We start from the raw sequence: 14496 nt of genomic DNA, 5'->3' as shown, positions 1-14496 counted from the left end.
GGATCCCCAGCACCTGTGTTCAAAGCCCCACAAGAGTGGGTGCTTGTAAGTCCACTGGGGGGGTGGAGACTGTCGAGTCCCTGGCGCTGGCTAGCATCAGTCAGGCTAGTCAAACAACTGAACTCCAGGTTCATCATCAGCATCATTATCAGTAATAATATGTGGAGAATCATCATAATCACAATGTAGTGGAGGGTGCTTTGGAAGACTATGTTCACCTCTGGTCACTTTACATGTACATATGCACACATGCACACACACACGAACGTGTACCCATGCATACACTCATATACCACTCATATAAATATTGTTATTTTCTGTGTCCAAGGGTTTTACTTGCATTTATGACTGCACACCACATACATGCCTGGTTTCCATGGAGGGTGTCGGATGTGTGTGAGCCACCGTGCATGCTGGGAATCATACCTAGATCCTCTGGAAGAGCAGCCAGGGCTCTTGACCACTGAGCATCTCTCCAGCACAAGTTTCATAATTTTGTATTGTTTTTGTTTGTTTGTTTGTGATAGCTTCTCTGTGTAGCCCTGGCTATCCTGAACTTGCTCTGTAGACCAGGCTGGCCTCGAACTCACAGAGATCCACCTGCCTCTGCCTCTGAATGCTGGGATTAAAAGTGTGCACCACCACTACCTGGCAGCGCTTATAATTTTTAACTTTTAACTTTTCTGAGATTTCATATGTGAATATACTGGTTTTTGTAACATTTCCACTCCTCCCTCTTCTTTATTTATGATTATTGGCACATAGCAAGTTAATAAGTTAGTGTGACTCGGTGTCTTGTCCATCTGTCCCTCTGTCTTCTCTCATTTCGCCACTGGTCTTCCTGACCCTGACTTCTGAGTTTTGCTTTCCTTTTGGTCTTTATGGTCACTGGCAAGTGTTCTTCCATTTAGGTATATCTCTATCCCTGAATCTTCTAATGAAAGAATATTATGTGTGATGAATTGCATTTTCTATTTCCTTGAATTTTGCTCAGATATGACTTCTTTATTGTATAAAAAAAGCATGATTATTGTAGTGAACTAGAAAACTCTCGTATTGTAAAGAATATATATGTGTATACACACACACACACACATTGCCATCTAGAGTTTTTACATCAATTTTGTGAGAAAGAAAAAGGACTACTTAGCTTGTCAGGCATGAGAGGCACACTCCTGTAACCCCAGTTCCTGGAGAGGTTGACATGGGAGAATCACCTCAAGTTTGAGGCCAGCCTGGGCTACAGAGTGGGCCCATCTATTTTTGTTTTCTTTTGAGCTTCACACATGCTGGCAAGCACTGATGATATACAAAAATGTTCAAAAATAAGCAAACAAGGCTTGACGTGGCTCAGAGGTCAGGAGGACTTGTTGCTCCTCCAGAGGACCCAGATTTGGTTCCCAGCATCCATGGCAGGTGGCTCACAACCCTCTGCAGCTCCAGCTCCAGGAGATATGTGCCCTCTTCCGGCCTCTGTGGTGCTTGTACTCTCATGACATACATCCACACAGATACACACATACATAAAATAACACAGTGAATCCTGGGTTCAGAAGCTAACCGATAACCTGTGCTTTATCGACAGGTCATGTCTTGACTGCATTGGGAAAAATGCTATCATTTTAAAAAGTCAGATCTCTTTATTACCTCCTAAACTTCTGCAGCAAGTTCTCAAAAAAATAACATTTTGGACTGCAGCCAATTACCGAAAAGAGCAAAGAGTCCTAAAAGAAGAAACAGAAAATAAGCCGCAGCGGGTCAGTGGCCACTGAACTGCTCTAAGTCCCGTGTGTCAGCGCGGTTCAGTCAGACTGCACGTTTGACCTCCCCTCCAGCCGCAGGTTCTACTTAAAGGATAAAATCTGAAACAAATGTTTTGCTAATGTGATTACATGATATGGGATATATGGAAATAAGATGTAATTGAAGATTTATCTGTGTATTTCTAAAATGATTTACTTGTAAAAGATTACATGTTCTTTCTGGAAATAAGTACAGTAGTAACAGTTCTTAACTCGGTGTGTGCTTTTCTGGAAACATGTCCATTTGAAAAACAAATTACCCTAAAATCTCCAAAAATTCTGGATGTAGAAATGTGGATGTAGATATAAAAATACTGATTAATTACCATTACTTTAAGAGCACCCAAGTGTCTCCTTAAATATCATCAGAGCTTTCCATTCACCTGCCGAGCAGGGGAGCTTGTCTAGATAGTTCTGTCTGCACCGCCCAGGACCGGCTGACTGGAGGTTGGTTTGTCTCACAGGCTTTGAAATGCTGGGGTGTGTGATAACGGGCAGTTTTTGAGACATGGCTCAACTCACATTGCCTTGGGAAAGTGTCTCTAGAGTACTGTTTGCCAGCAATGTGGAGTGACCATCTGGTGGCATTGACTCTCTGATCCACGTTTGTGCTCTGCTGCCCCACAGAGTTGAGACTTTCTCTAGACACCGCTTGTCCTGACACAGCCCTTCGCTCTCGGCATCATTTAGTCAGAGACGGGAGACTGTACTCTTACATCCCTCAAAATGGTACTTTGGCCATTTTGAGACATGTTTCTTCATGTGCCCAGCCTTGTCCTTCCATCGACATCCGTGTTACAATTGATTACTAAAGGGTTCAATATATGACATAATCTCATCGCTGTCACCCTGTGAGTGATTGCTGAACTTTAAAATGCTGTAAAGTATATTTCTGTATTGTATATAATTTATAGTGAAAATTGTAGCATTGCATTAAACTGTAGATATGTTTTATAATGCTATATTTTGGATGTGTAAAGCTTCTATTTATGTATTGAAATAGTTTGTGTTTACATTTTATTTAGTGAACGCAGTATGCAGAATTAACACCTCAGTTTTTTCAGTGTGGACCAGTCAGAGTTCATGCCAGTGTGGGGCTGGCAACACGACTCTGGGTGTAAAAGGGCCTGCTGCACAAGCCTGGCCTGAGTTCCATCCCTGGCACCAACATAAGGTGGGAGGAAAGAACTAACACCGTAATGACTGCCCTCTGACCTCCACGTGTGCTATGGCACATGTGCTCAAACTGTAGTCAGTTAACACTGTTGGGCTGTCTATGAATGAGAACTATTGGGAGGGCACTATCAGGAGGGCACTATCAGGAGGGTGCTATCAGGAGGGCACTATCAGGAGGGCACTATCAGGAGGGCGCTATCAGGAGGGCACTATCAGGAGGGCACTATCAGGAGGGCGCTATCAGGAGGGCACTATCAGGAGGGCGCTATCAGGAGGGCACTATCAGGAGGGCACTATCAGGAGGGCGCTATCAGGAGGGCACTATCAGGAGGGCGCTATCAGGAGGTGTGGCTCATTGGAGGAAGTGTGTCACTGAGAATGGGCTCTGAGGTTTCAGAAGCTCAAGCCAGGCCCAGTGTCACTCTCCTTTCCCACTGATTTGGATGTAGAACTCTCAGCAACCTCTTCAGCACCATGGTGGCCTGCATGCCACCATGCCTCCCACCACGATGATACTGGACTAAACCAGTAAGCCGGTCCCAGTTAAATGTTTTCCTTTCTAAGAGTTGCTGCAGCCATAGTGTCTCTTCACAGCAATAGAAATCCTAAGACAATGAAGGAAATCTTATTTTTTTTTTTACTCTTATTTGTTGAGGCAGGGATTTGGGTGGCACATGAGATCAGAGAAGAACTTGTACCATGTAGGTTCCTGGGACCCAACTCAAGTCATCAGCTTGGCTTCAGGTGCCTTTACCACTGAACCACCTTTGCTCCAAGAATCCTGTCTTAGACCAACTTGAACCTTCTCTGGACTTGAGGAGATGGAGTGATGCAGAAGCGGTGGCTGAAGATGGAGGTCCTCTGTTTGGGGAGATTGTGTAGGATGTAAACATCAACATCATCATACATGAACACAGACAGCTCATGAAGTAGCATGGACAGTGCACCGCAGGAATGAACATAACATCATCATACATGAACACACACCAACATCATCATACATGAACACAGACAGCTTATGAAGAAGAATGGACAGTGCACCGCAGGAATGAACATCATCATCATCATCATCATCATGCATGAACACATATCAACATCATACATGAATAACGGCAGCTCATGAAGAAGGATGGACAGTGCACTGCAGGAATGAAGAGACCTGAAGCCCACGGCCTTTGGCACATTTATACACACAAACATTATAAATACAATTTTTTAACAGTTTATTTATTATGTATACAATATTCTGTGTGTATGCCTGCAGGTCAGACCTCATTACAGATGGTTGTGAGCCACCATGTGGTTGCCGGGAATTGAACTCAGGACCTTTGGAAGAGCAGGCAATGCTCTTAACCACTGAGCCATCTTTCCAGCCCCCTATAAATACAATTTTTAAAATTAAAATGTACCAAAGTTGACTGGGCAATGGTGGCGCACACCTTTAATCCCAGCACTCACGAGACAGAGGTAGGCTGATATCTGTGAGTTTGAGGCCAACCTGGTCTACAGAGTGAGTTCTAGGACAGCTAGGGCTGTTACACGTAGAAACCATGTCTCAAACAAAACAAAACAAAACAAAAAAACAACAACAAAAGGCAAACAAAAAACTCTACTGTCAAGTAGTCTACTTAAAATTAACATTTAACCATTGAAATATAAGAGAACTCAACTGTATATTAGCATAAAGCTCTACATAACCCTGGCTGTACCAGAACTCACAATGAAGACCAGGCAGGTCACAAATTCACAGAGATCCGCCTGTCTCTGCATCCAGAGCGCTGGGATTGAAGGAGTGCACCACCACCCCAGTTAACATAATACTTTTTTTAAACCTGTTTTCTAGGTCAAAATTCAAAATGGCAATGGTATTGTTTTGCATTTTTTATTAATATCCTCCATAGAAGACAGCTTGGTTCTTTTAGTGTGTGTGTGTGTGTGTATATGTGTGTGTGTATGCACATGCACGTAGAGAACAGCTTGTGCACTGGAGTTGGACCATGTGGGTCTCAGTGATCAAACTCAGGTTGTCAGGGCGGGTAGCTTTCTGTAATGGTCTCTGAATACCGCAGAGATGAGCTTCTTTGATAAGGGTGAGAGCTTTGTCTGTCTGTGGGCATAAGAGTGAGTATTTAGACTCCAGCTAGGAATTACACTTGTTTAGAAAAGTGGCCATCGTAGGTTCTCTGCCAATAGGCCTGAGCTCACTAGCCACAAGTATTTGGTTAGGTTTCCAGTACCAAGCGTCATTTTCCTCCTATTAATTGGGCCTGAAGTGCAATTAAACAGCTGCTGGCTACCAACAGGATGTGAGTGTCGCTGGTGCACCGTTAGGGATGTTGCATTCCTGTCTTTGGTGTGGTCTGTTGATCCCAGCTGGGCAGGATGCTGAGTGCTCTCCTCCCTTGCAGCTTGTTCAGCACCTTCTGCTACCACGAAGGCTGACCAGGGCTCAGGGATTCAGGCTAACAGTTGACAAGCAGGACCTCATAAAACTAGAAACATTAAGGAAACAAAGCTGTAAAGGAGAAAGCCCATAGAGAGGGAGAGAACTTTGCCAACTATATATCTGTTGCTGAAATTCCTGCTTGGGGGAGATGTAAAGCAATGCCTACACCTCCCAAGGTCCCAGACACAAACGGAGGCGTAATTTTGCAAAATTTCACTCTAGGGAACCAATGCATTTACTGGGTGGACCTCAGTAGAGTCTCCTTAATGGATACTCCTCCCCCAACCAGCCACACCTGAAAAGCGTTACCCAGCAGGGATGAGGATTTCTGTCCCCCTCAGTAGCCACAGACGGAGCCCCCAAAGTCTTCCCTGCCCCCAGGTCATGTGCAGAGCTACCAGGTGATAGGGAGGAGTTGGATCTTGGTGAAGATCTCCTGCCCTTCTTTCTATATTTGGGGGCGGGGTGTAAACCATCAATCAAACAGCCTAGCTGGGATGATCCTCTGCAAGGGGGGGACATGACTGAACTCCCCGAAATGGGGTTAGAACTGAACTCCCCAAGATGGTGGTCGCTTGGCTCTGAGGACCCTCATGATAACTTCTGACAGAGAATTGATAGATTGTATAAAGAACTCAAGAAACAAAGAATAAAGAAATCCACCCAATTCAAATGGGCCATAGATCTGGGCAGAGAGTTTTCAAAAGCAGAAATAAAATGACCGATACGTATCTCCAAAAGTGTTCGTCATCCTTAGCAACCAGGGAACGAAAAATGACAACAACTTTGAGATTTGATTGTTGGCCCAGACAGAACGGCTAAGGTCGAGAAAAGAACTGATGGTTGAAGTTGGCGAGCGTGTGGGGGAAGGGGAACCCCAGTCGCTGGTGGTGGGATCGCAGATTGGTGGAGCCATTATGCAAATCACAGAGAATTCTTGCGAAGCTAAAAATGAATCTACCATACGACTCCGCTGTGGTCCCCCTGGCGCACGCTCGAAGTACTTGACATCCTTCTCCACAGATGCGCAGCCACCCTCGCCCGCTCCGCTCACCACAGCCAGGAAATGGAAACAACCTAAATGTCCTTCAGATGCAGCTGGTGGACAATGAAAACGCGGTACACACTGTGGTACACATGTTTAGCCGGAACAGACAGTGAGATCGGGAACTTGGTAGGGAAGTGGAAGGAACTAGAAAATGTTATACCGAATGAGGGAACCCAGACCCAGAAAGACAAACGACACATGTACTTTCCCCTCTGTGGTTCCTAGCCACAAATCTTCAGATATGAGTCCATGACCTGCTGTAACCCTCGAAAGCAGAAAAGCAGAGAGGGGCCATGGGAGGGTGGGGTGAGCAGCACCGGAGACTAGCAGGGTGTGGGTGACACGAAGGGGGAAACGGGGAGAGTGGACGGACGGCGTCTAGGTGGGAAAAGACAATAAAGGAGATGACGGGTAAATAATACTAAGGATTTTTAACATGCCGTAGAGAATCATTTTATATAAGCTTAAAATTATACATAGTAAACATGTGTTTGGCATCTGCATGTATGTGTAGTTTCATGAAATTAAACTAAAATGGAAAAGTTATTATTTTATATACACCTAAAATTACATATAATAAGATTACATATAATAAGCGTCGGTGTGTCTGCGTGTATGTGTAGTTCAATGAAATTATTAAATTGTGTTATATACACCTAAAATAACATATAATAAAAGTGTGTGTGTGTGTGTGTGTGTGCACGCGCGCGTGTGCAGTACCCATATACATGAGGGTGCATATGTGTTCATGCATGTGCATGTGTAGGCTAGATGGCCTGGGCGTCTTCCTCAGTTGCTCTCCACCTTATGCTTTGGGACTGGGTCTCTCATTGGATGTTCGCCAACACAGGTAAGGACCTGCTTCCGCCTCCTCAGTGATGGGAGCACACAGCCATGCTCCTGCTCCGTTCTTACACCTTCTGGGGATCTGAACTCACGCCCTCCTGGTTGAGTTAGCACTTGGCCAACTGAGCCATCCCCTCAGGCATTTGTTTGTTTTGTTGACAAGGTCTCTCTGCAGCCCTGGCTGGCTTCAAAGTCATGGCAATCCTCCCTTCTCAGCCTTTGGATTGCTGGGGTTGAAATCACTATTCCTTCATTTGGAAATTGGATTGCTTTTTAAGTGATTTGGTTATAATAATTTCTACACTTCTTCCAAAAGTACGTTGTTATAAAAACGTAAGCTAAAGATCTTTTAAATTTTATTTTTAAACAAACTTTATTATAAAAAAAAATCTTGCAAGTAAATACATCATACACAAAAATTAGCCAGACCCAAAGTCTCTACAACTTAATGGATTTGTAGCTGGAAGTGTCACTCAAGGTGAAAGCTGGGAGACCTCACAGTGAATTTCCCATTTTCACTACTGAGTACATTTTATACACTTACTTCCCACGCAAACCGAGAAGTCCACGACGGGATTATGGAACACAGATAATCAGCTGTGCGTCTCTTTCATAGCTCGTGTCCTTTGCCTGCATTCAGCTCTTGCTCATCCCTGTAAGTCTGCCTCTTTCTTCTTTGTGTTCTATAGAACCCTCATATACATTTCTTCACATTTATACACACATATAGATTCCACATGTGAGAGAACATGTGATTCCTTTCCATCAGACACTGGGTGACCTTGTCTCACATGATATATTCTAAGTTCATACATTTCCCTGCCCAAAAAAAAAAAAAAAAAAAAAAAAAAAAAAACCTTCATTTTTCTTTAGAGCTGAGCAGTGTAAAAAAAAAAAATGAGATACAGAGGCAGACCCACTCGGTCTCCACAGGCCACGGAGAGAGGCCGACCCACTCGGTTTCCACGGGCCACGGAGAAAGGCAGACCCACTCAGTCTCCACAGGCCATGGAGAGAGAGGCAGACTCAGTCTCCACAGGCCACGGAGAGAGGCAGACCCACTAGGTCTCCACAGGCTAACACCGCTTTATGGGACAGTGAGGGCCCCAATCTTTCTTCAGGATGAAGGTTGGGAGCTCTTAGAGGGGCTAGGACACCCCCCCCCAAGAAGTTATAGCTATTATTTTTTATTTATATGGGATTTGCTTGGGAGCAGGGTAAGTTACTTTTGCCATCCGGGCTTATTATTTCTGCAGGCGAAGTGGAACAGTCCGGGTGGTGCAATTCTTTATGGCTTGGGGCTATTGCCCAGTTAGCCTGACGCAATTCCTCATGACTGAAGCTGTTACCCAACACGTTGCATTCCACCTATTGCAAGTACCAAATTTTCATGACTCATTCATCTGTCGATAGACAAGTAGGCTGATTCCAATAGATAAGTATGGGGTGCCAAATATCTATGGGAGGCTATGGAGTTCTCCGGGTGTGTGCCCAGGAGGGAAATAGGTGGGTCATATATATGGTAGCTCTATTTTTAATGTTTTGAGATGTCTCCAAAAAGACGTCCACAATGGTTGTATTAATTTGCATCTCCACCAACAGTAACGAAGGGTTCCTTTCTCTCCACATCCTCACTAACGTTTGTTACCACATTTGTTGATGATGGCCACTCTCTCGGGGTGAGGCAGCGTCTCAAAGTAGTTTTAATTTGCATTTCCCTGATGAGTAGATTAACTGAACAGTTTTTAAAATAGGTAAAAACAGACCGAATGACAAACATGGCAAACAGGCCGTGTGTGTGGCTTTTTCTGTCTATTCCAGCTCATTTGTTCTATTTGTTGACCAGTGGCTTGACCCTTGTTGTAATCCTTTATGAGGGCTACAAAGCCTAGAAAAGGGTACTGGTCCATACAGAACTAGAGTTACCACCAGCTGTGAGCTGCTGTGTGGGTCCTGGTTATTAAATTGGGGTCCTCTAGAAGAGCAGTTGTACTCTTAAGCCCTGCGCCATCCCCCCCAGCACCCATCCCTTAACGTTACTTTTTGGTTTGTAATCAGTCTCATGTAAGAAAACTTGTAGAGGAGCTGGAGAGGTGGCTCAGCACTTAGGAACACTGGCTGCTCTTCCAGTGGCCCCAGGTTCAGTTCCCAGCACCTACATGCCAGCTCACAACTGTCTGTAACTCCAGTTCTGGGAGACTCAACTCCCTAGCACAGACAGACATTCAGGCAAAACACCAAGGTGTATAAAATAAAAATAATTTTAAAAAACTCGTAAAACTTGTTAGAAGGGTCCTGGGGAGGTTGCTCAGTTGGTAGATTGTGTGCCATGTACCAGGTCCTGCGTTTGATCCCTGGCACTGGATAAAACAGGCGTGGTAGCACACAGGAATCCCAATACTTGGGAAGTAGAGGCTGGAGGCTTCGAAGCTTAAGGCTACCCCCAGTTCCATGGCGAGTTTGAAGCCAGCCTGGGCTTATTTTTCTTGAAGTCCTTTTCTTGCAAATCATATTTACGTGCCAGCCTGTGTAGGCCTGGTCCAACCTTCCTCTACTCCACCCACTTCTATCTGAACGTGGAGTCACCCTAGGACTGCTCTGGAGAGGGCAGACAAGGCAACAGAGCCTTCAGGATGTGGTCTATCTTTGTGACCAGCTTTTCCACTCGCCAGAGATGAAGTTCTCATTCTTTGTATACATGGCCTTCCTGAGCTCGCTGGCTACCAGGCTCTTCCCACGGACTGAAGCACCAGTTTTTGACCTACGTGGGTTAAGTCCTCCACCTTCAGTCTTTTGCCCACAGTCTCACTGGTTGCACAGCCTTGCGCTCTGTTTCCAGGCTCTCAAGAGTGGAGATGGCCCAGGACTCTTGGGAGCACCTATTGGTAGTCTCACTGGCGTGACAGTAGAAATATAGCCTCTGGTGGACCAGGGTCAAAAGTGGCTCTGTGATGTCGGCCACCTTCATCCTGGCTTCATCCTGTGGTGGGGTCCTCGGGGATACCAAAGTCCAGGCAGACCATGAAAGACAGGATGTGGTGTTTAGCCACCCCTAATGGCATGAATACCTTGCTGAGGCCCCAAATGTGCTGCTCAGACAGATTCTTCTCTTTCAATATTAGTACATCTTTATTTTAAAAATTTTCCATTAACTTTTGTGTGTGCTTGTGTGTATGTAGGTGTAGGTGTCCAGTTGTATGTACGTGTAGGACAGAGGTTGGGTGTCTTTCTCAATGACTCTCTGCCTTATTAATATAAGATAATAATTATTAAACCTTTAAATTTAGATAGGAGATGAGTGGGTGTGCTTGTGCCACAGTGGATGTCGGAGGACAGTTTTGTTGAGCCTGTCCCCTCCTTCCACTGTACGTGGTGTGATAGCTAATCTTGGTTGTCAGTTTGGCTGCAACTGGAATCAACTCAAACTTAAGCAGCTGAGCCTTTCTGTGAGGAACATTGGAACATTTGAGGTGGGAATATCTATCCATCTATCCATCTATCTATCTATCTATCTATCTATCTATCTATCTATCTATCTATCTATCTGTAACATGAGGGCTGGCTTGTTGGGGTATCTGTGCCACCCAGTACCCCACAACCAGCAAGTCCCAAAGAAAATCACACACAAGGGGCTGGAGAGATGGCTCAGTGGTTAAGAGCATTGCCTGCTCTTCCAAAGGTCCTGAGTTCAATTCCCGGCAACCACATGGTGGCTCACAACCATCTGTAATGAGGTCTGGTGCCCTCTTCTGGCCTGCAGACATACACACAGACAGAATATTGTATACATAATAAATAAATATTTTTAAAAAAAGAAAAAGAAAATCACACACAAGACTTTATAAGATTATAAACTGATTGGCCCATTAGCTCAGGTTTCTTCTTAGCTATTATGACTTATATTAACCCATTATTCTGATCTATTTTAGCCATATGGCTTGGTACCTTTTTCAGCATGGCAGCTCACATGTTGCCTCTTCGGTGATCTGGGCAGGAATGGCGGAGGGAGCTTCCTGCTTCCTAGAATACTCCCAGTCTCTTTGCTCCACCTCTACTTCCTGTCTGGCTTTCCTGCCTATACTGTCTGCCTGGCCAATCAGCATTTTATTAAAATATGATTGACAGAATACAGATAATTCTCCCACACCATCTATCTATCTATCTATCTATCTATCTATCTATCTATCTATCTATCTATCTATCTATCTATCTATCCATCCATCCATCTATTCTATTTGCTGTTTCTCTAGATCACTCTAACACACATGGGTTCTAGGGTTCGGGTCATCAGGCTTGTTCATCAGTTTTATCCACTGAACCATCTTTCCAGCCCTCGACCTCATTTTTTTTTCTGAGAAAGGGTTTCTCTGCATAGCCTTGCATGTCCCAGAACTAGTTCTGTATACCAGGCTGCCCTCCAGCTCAGAGAGACCCACCTGCCTAGATCTTCGAGTGCTGGGATTAAAGGTGTGCACCACCACCACCCAGCATCAACCTCAGGTCTTTCATTGAATCTGGAGCTCATTGACTGGCTGGGAAAGGCTGGCCAACAAGGCCCTAGGATCATTTAGTCTCTACAACTCAGTGTGTGGATGACAGATGTGTAATTTTTTACATGAGTGCTGGAATCTGAATTCAGGGTTTGTTTGCTCATTGTTTTTGTTGTTATTTGTTTTTTAAGACAGGGTTTCTCTGTGTAGTCCTGGTTGTCTTGAAACTCACTGTGTATACCAGGATGGCCTTGAACTCACAGAGATCCTCCTGCCTCTTCCTTCTGAGTGCTGGGATTAAAGGCATTCACCACCACTACCCAGCTCTGAACTCAGGTTTTTACACTTGCATAGAAAGCACTTTACCCACTGAGCCATCTCCCCAATCCTCTCTTTATCCTTTGGGACAAGTCTCACGTTGCTGAGGCTAACCTTCCTCCCAAATTCTGGGATTACAGGCGTGTACCACGACAGCAGATTTTTTTGTTTGTTTTGTTTTGTTTCTGTTTATGTGTGTTTGTGTGTTGTATTTGAGGTAGAATCTCCTGGAGCTCAGGCTGCCTTTCAGCTGACTGCATGTCAACGATAACCTTGAACTTCTGACCTTCTCATTTCTACTTCCTAAATGCTGGGATCACACCACTGCATATCCAGTTTATATGCTGCTACAGATTAAGACCAGAACTCCCTGCATGCTGTGCAAACACTCCACCTGATGAGCCACATCCTCAGCTTCTTACTGAAACAGGGCCCAGACCTCAGGAGAACTAACTCCATGATGGAAGTAGCACTCAGGCCATAAAACTTAGCACAGAGGCAGCACCACCTGTCAACGTGAAAACAAAGACCTAACCCATCAAAGTCCATAGTTCTGGGGAAAGTCTCAATGAACTAACCTTGTCTTTTGGCTTTTGTAGTTTTGTTTCTGGCTAACCTTGTTAAGGGAAGTATGTCAGCCCAGGATATGGTTTTTGTGCTTAAAAGCTCCCCCTGAGAAAGGCTTGGTGCTATGTTGCAATCTCAAACACCTAGGGTAGTCGATGGTCAACTAACAAGAACTATCTATTGACTTAAATTCATGTCTTGTTGTCGGGGTTTCTGTCCTGCCTGGTTCACGCAGTCATTAAGTCCCAAAGAAATCACACAGAGGTCTACATTAGTTATAAACTGATTGGCCCATTAGCTCAGGCTTCTTATTAACTCTTATAACTTATATTAGCCCATTGTTCTTGTCTATGTTAGCCACATGGCTCAGTATCTTTTTTCAGCGAGGCAGTCACATGTTGCTTCTTCTGTGAATGGATGAGGACTGTAGAGAGATCGGCTTCTTCCTTCCCAGAATTCTCTTGTTCTCATTGACCCGCCTCTATTTCCTGTCTGGTTGTCCCACATATACTTCCTGCCTGGCTACTGACCAATCAGCGTTTATTTAAAATATAATTGATAGAATACAGACCATTCTCCCACACCAGTGTCTGAGCAGTCTTCTCTGGTGGCCACCCCTACAACATCAATGAATTGTTCTTGCAGACAACAATCTTGGGGCAGTAAAATGTGTCTATGTGCAGCTGCTCTGGGACAAAGCTGACGCTGTAGGGAATATTCGCATGCATGCTCCTGACCCCTAGGGCAAAGTGATCTCCACTGTTGGGAGACCAGTTGTTCATCACAGACCTCAGCTTCAGTGCAGACACGTCATTCAAATTATAGGCAGACTTGCAGAATGAGAGATTGTGGCCAACAGTCTTGTGTCTTCTACCCACTAGACAGGAAACTGAGGCTGGGTTGTCATCTCCAGAGTCATCCAAAACAAGGTGGCCGGTAGAGCCAGTAGAAACACTGCCAGAAATCTCTTTCTGGCAACATGTGTCCTGGGTGGCAGCAGAGAGGTTATTTCACTGTCTGGCTGTCCTCTCGTAATGGTAGGTGAGGGAGGCCCCTTCAGCATAGCACAGCATGCATTAGGTTCACATTCTCTTCCATGGCCACAGCCACAGGGAGACCTGGTTGATGCTGGTCATGCTGGTGATGGTCAAGAAGAGCCAACTGTAGCTGATGTTGGTGGCACAATCCACCAGCACTTGGGTGGCAAAGGAAGGTGGATCTCTGTGAACTGGAGGCTAGCCAATATGGTCTTCATAGTGACTTCCAGGGCAGCCAGGGCTATGTAGAGAAACCCTATCTCAAAAACAAAGAGGAAGGAAGGAGGGAGGGAGGAAGGGAAGGATAAAAAGAAAAGTCTATAGTTCTCATGATCTAAAAACATCCTGACTATAGGAAGGGCCATCTCTGAAAGGCCCCCTAAAGCAAGAGACCCTTGGGGGTTCACCAGCTAGATGTAGCTTTCCACATTTTCAGAAGCAAGTCTCACAAACCTGGTCAGAGTCTTCGTTGGAGAGGGTAGAAATAACGGCTGTTGTTAAGCAACAAAAAGTGTTTGCTGTGTTGTAAGGATGTAAACCTGTAAGGATGGATATTTAAGCCGGGTATGATAGGACCTGTTGGAAATCCCAAGCTTCGACGATAAAGGCAGCGATACAGCGTCTCAGAAAACAAAAAAAACCAGACGAACATTGATAAGGGCATTGGGTACACGATAAATGAGCTTTATATGTGACAGTCGGTTTGAATGAAACAAAACAAGGGTGTCTCAAGTGAGAGCAGTCAAACACCCGTATTCTGGCTGGC

General features: G+C 44.8%; 1 protein-coding gene across 3 annotated transcripts in view; it reads left to right on the top strand.

Annotated features, from left to right (window-relative positions):
* Positions 1–2764, top strand: part of Klhdc1 (kelch domain containing 1) — a 37422-nt gene extending 34658 nt beyond the window's left edge. For all 3 annotated transcript variants that reach the window (XM_048415610.3, XM_085697584.2, XM_048415609.3), the window contains one exon: positions 1586–2764. In XM_048415610.3, coding sequence (XP_048271567.1) covers positions 1586–1772 — 187 coding nt within the window. In that variant the 3' untranslated portion in view covers positions 1773–2764. The remainder of the gene's footprint in view (positions 1–1585) is intronic.
* The last annotated feature ends 11732 nt before the right edge of the window (positions 2765–14496 follow it).

The sequence above is a fragment of the Myodes glareolus genome, chromosome 11, assembly GCF_982192425.1.
Source record: "Myodes glareolus chromosome 11, mMyoGla1.1, whole genome shotgun sequence".
Taxonomy (NCBI): Eukaryota; Metazoa; Chordata; class Mammalia; order Rodentia; family Cricetidae; genus Myodes; species Myodes glareolus.
This window is presented reverse-complemented; position numbering and strand designations above follow the sequence as displayed.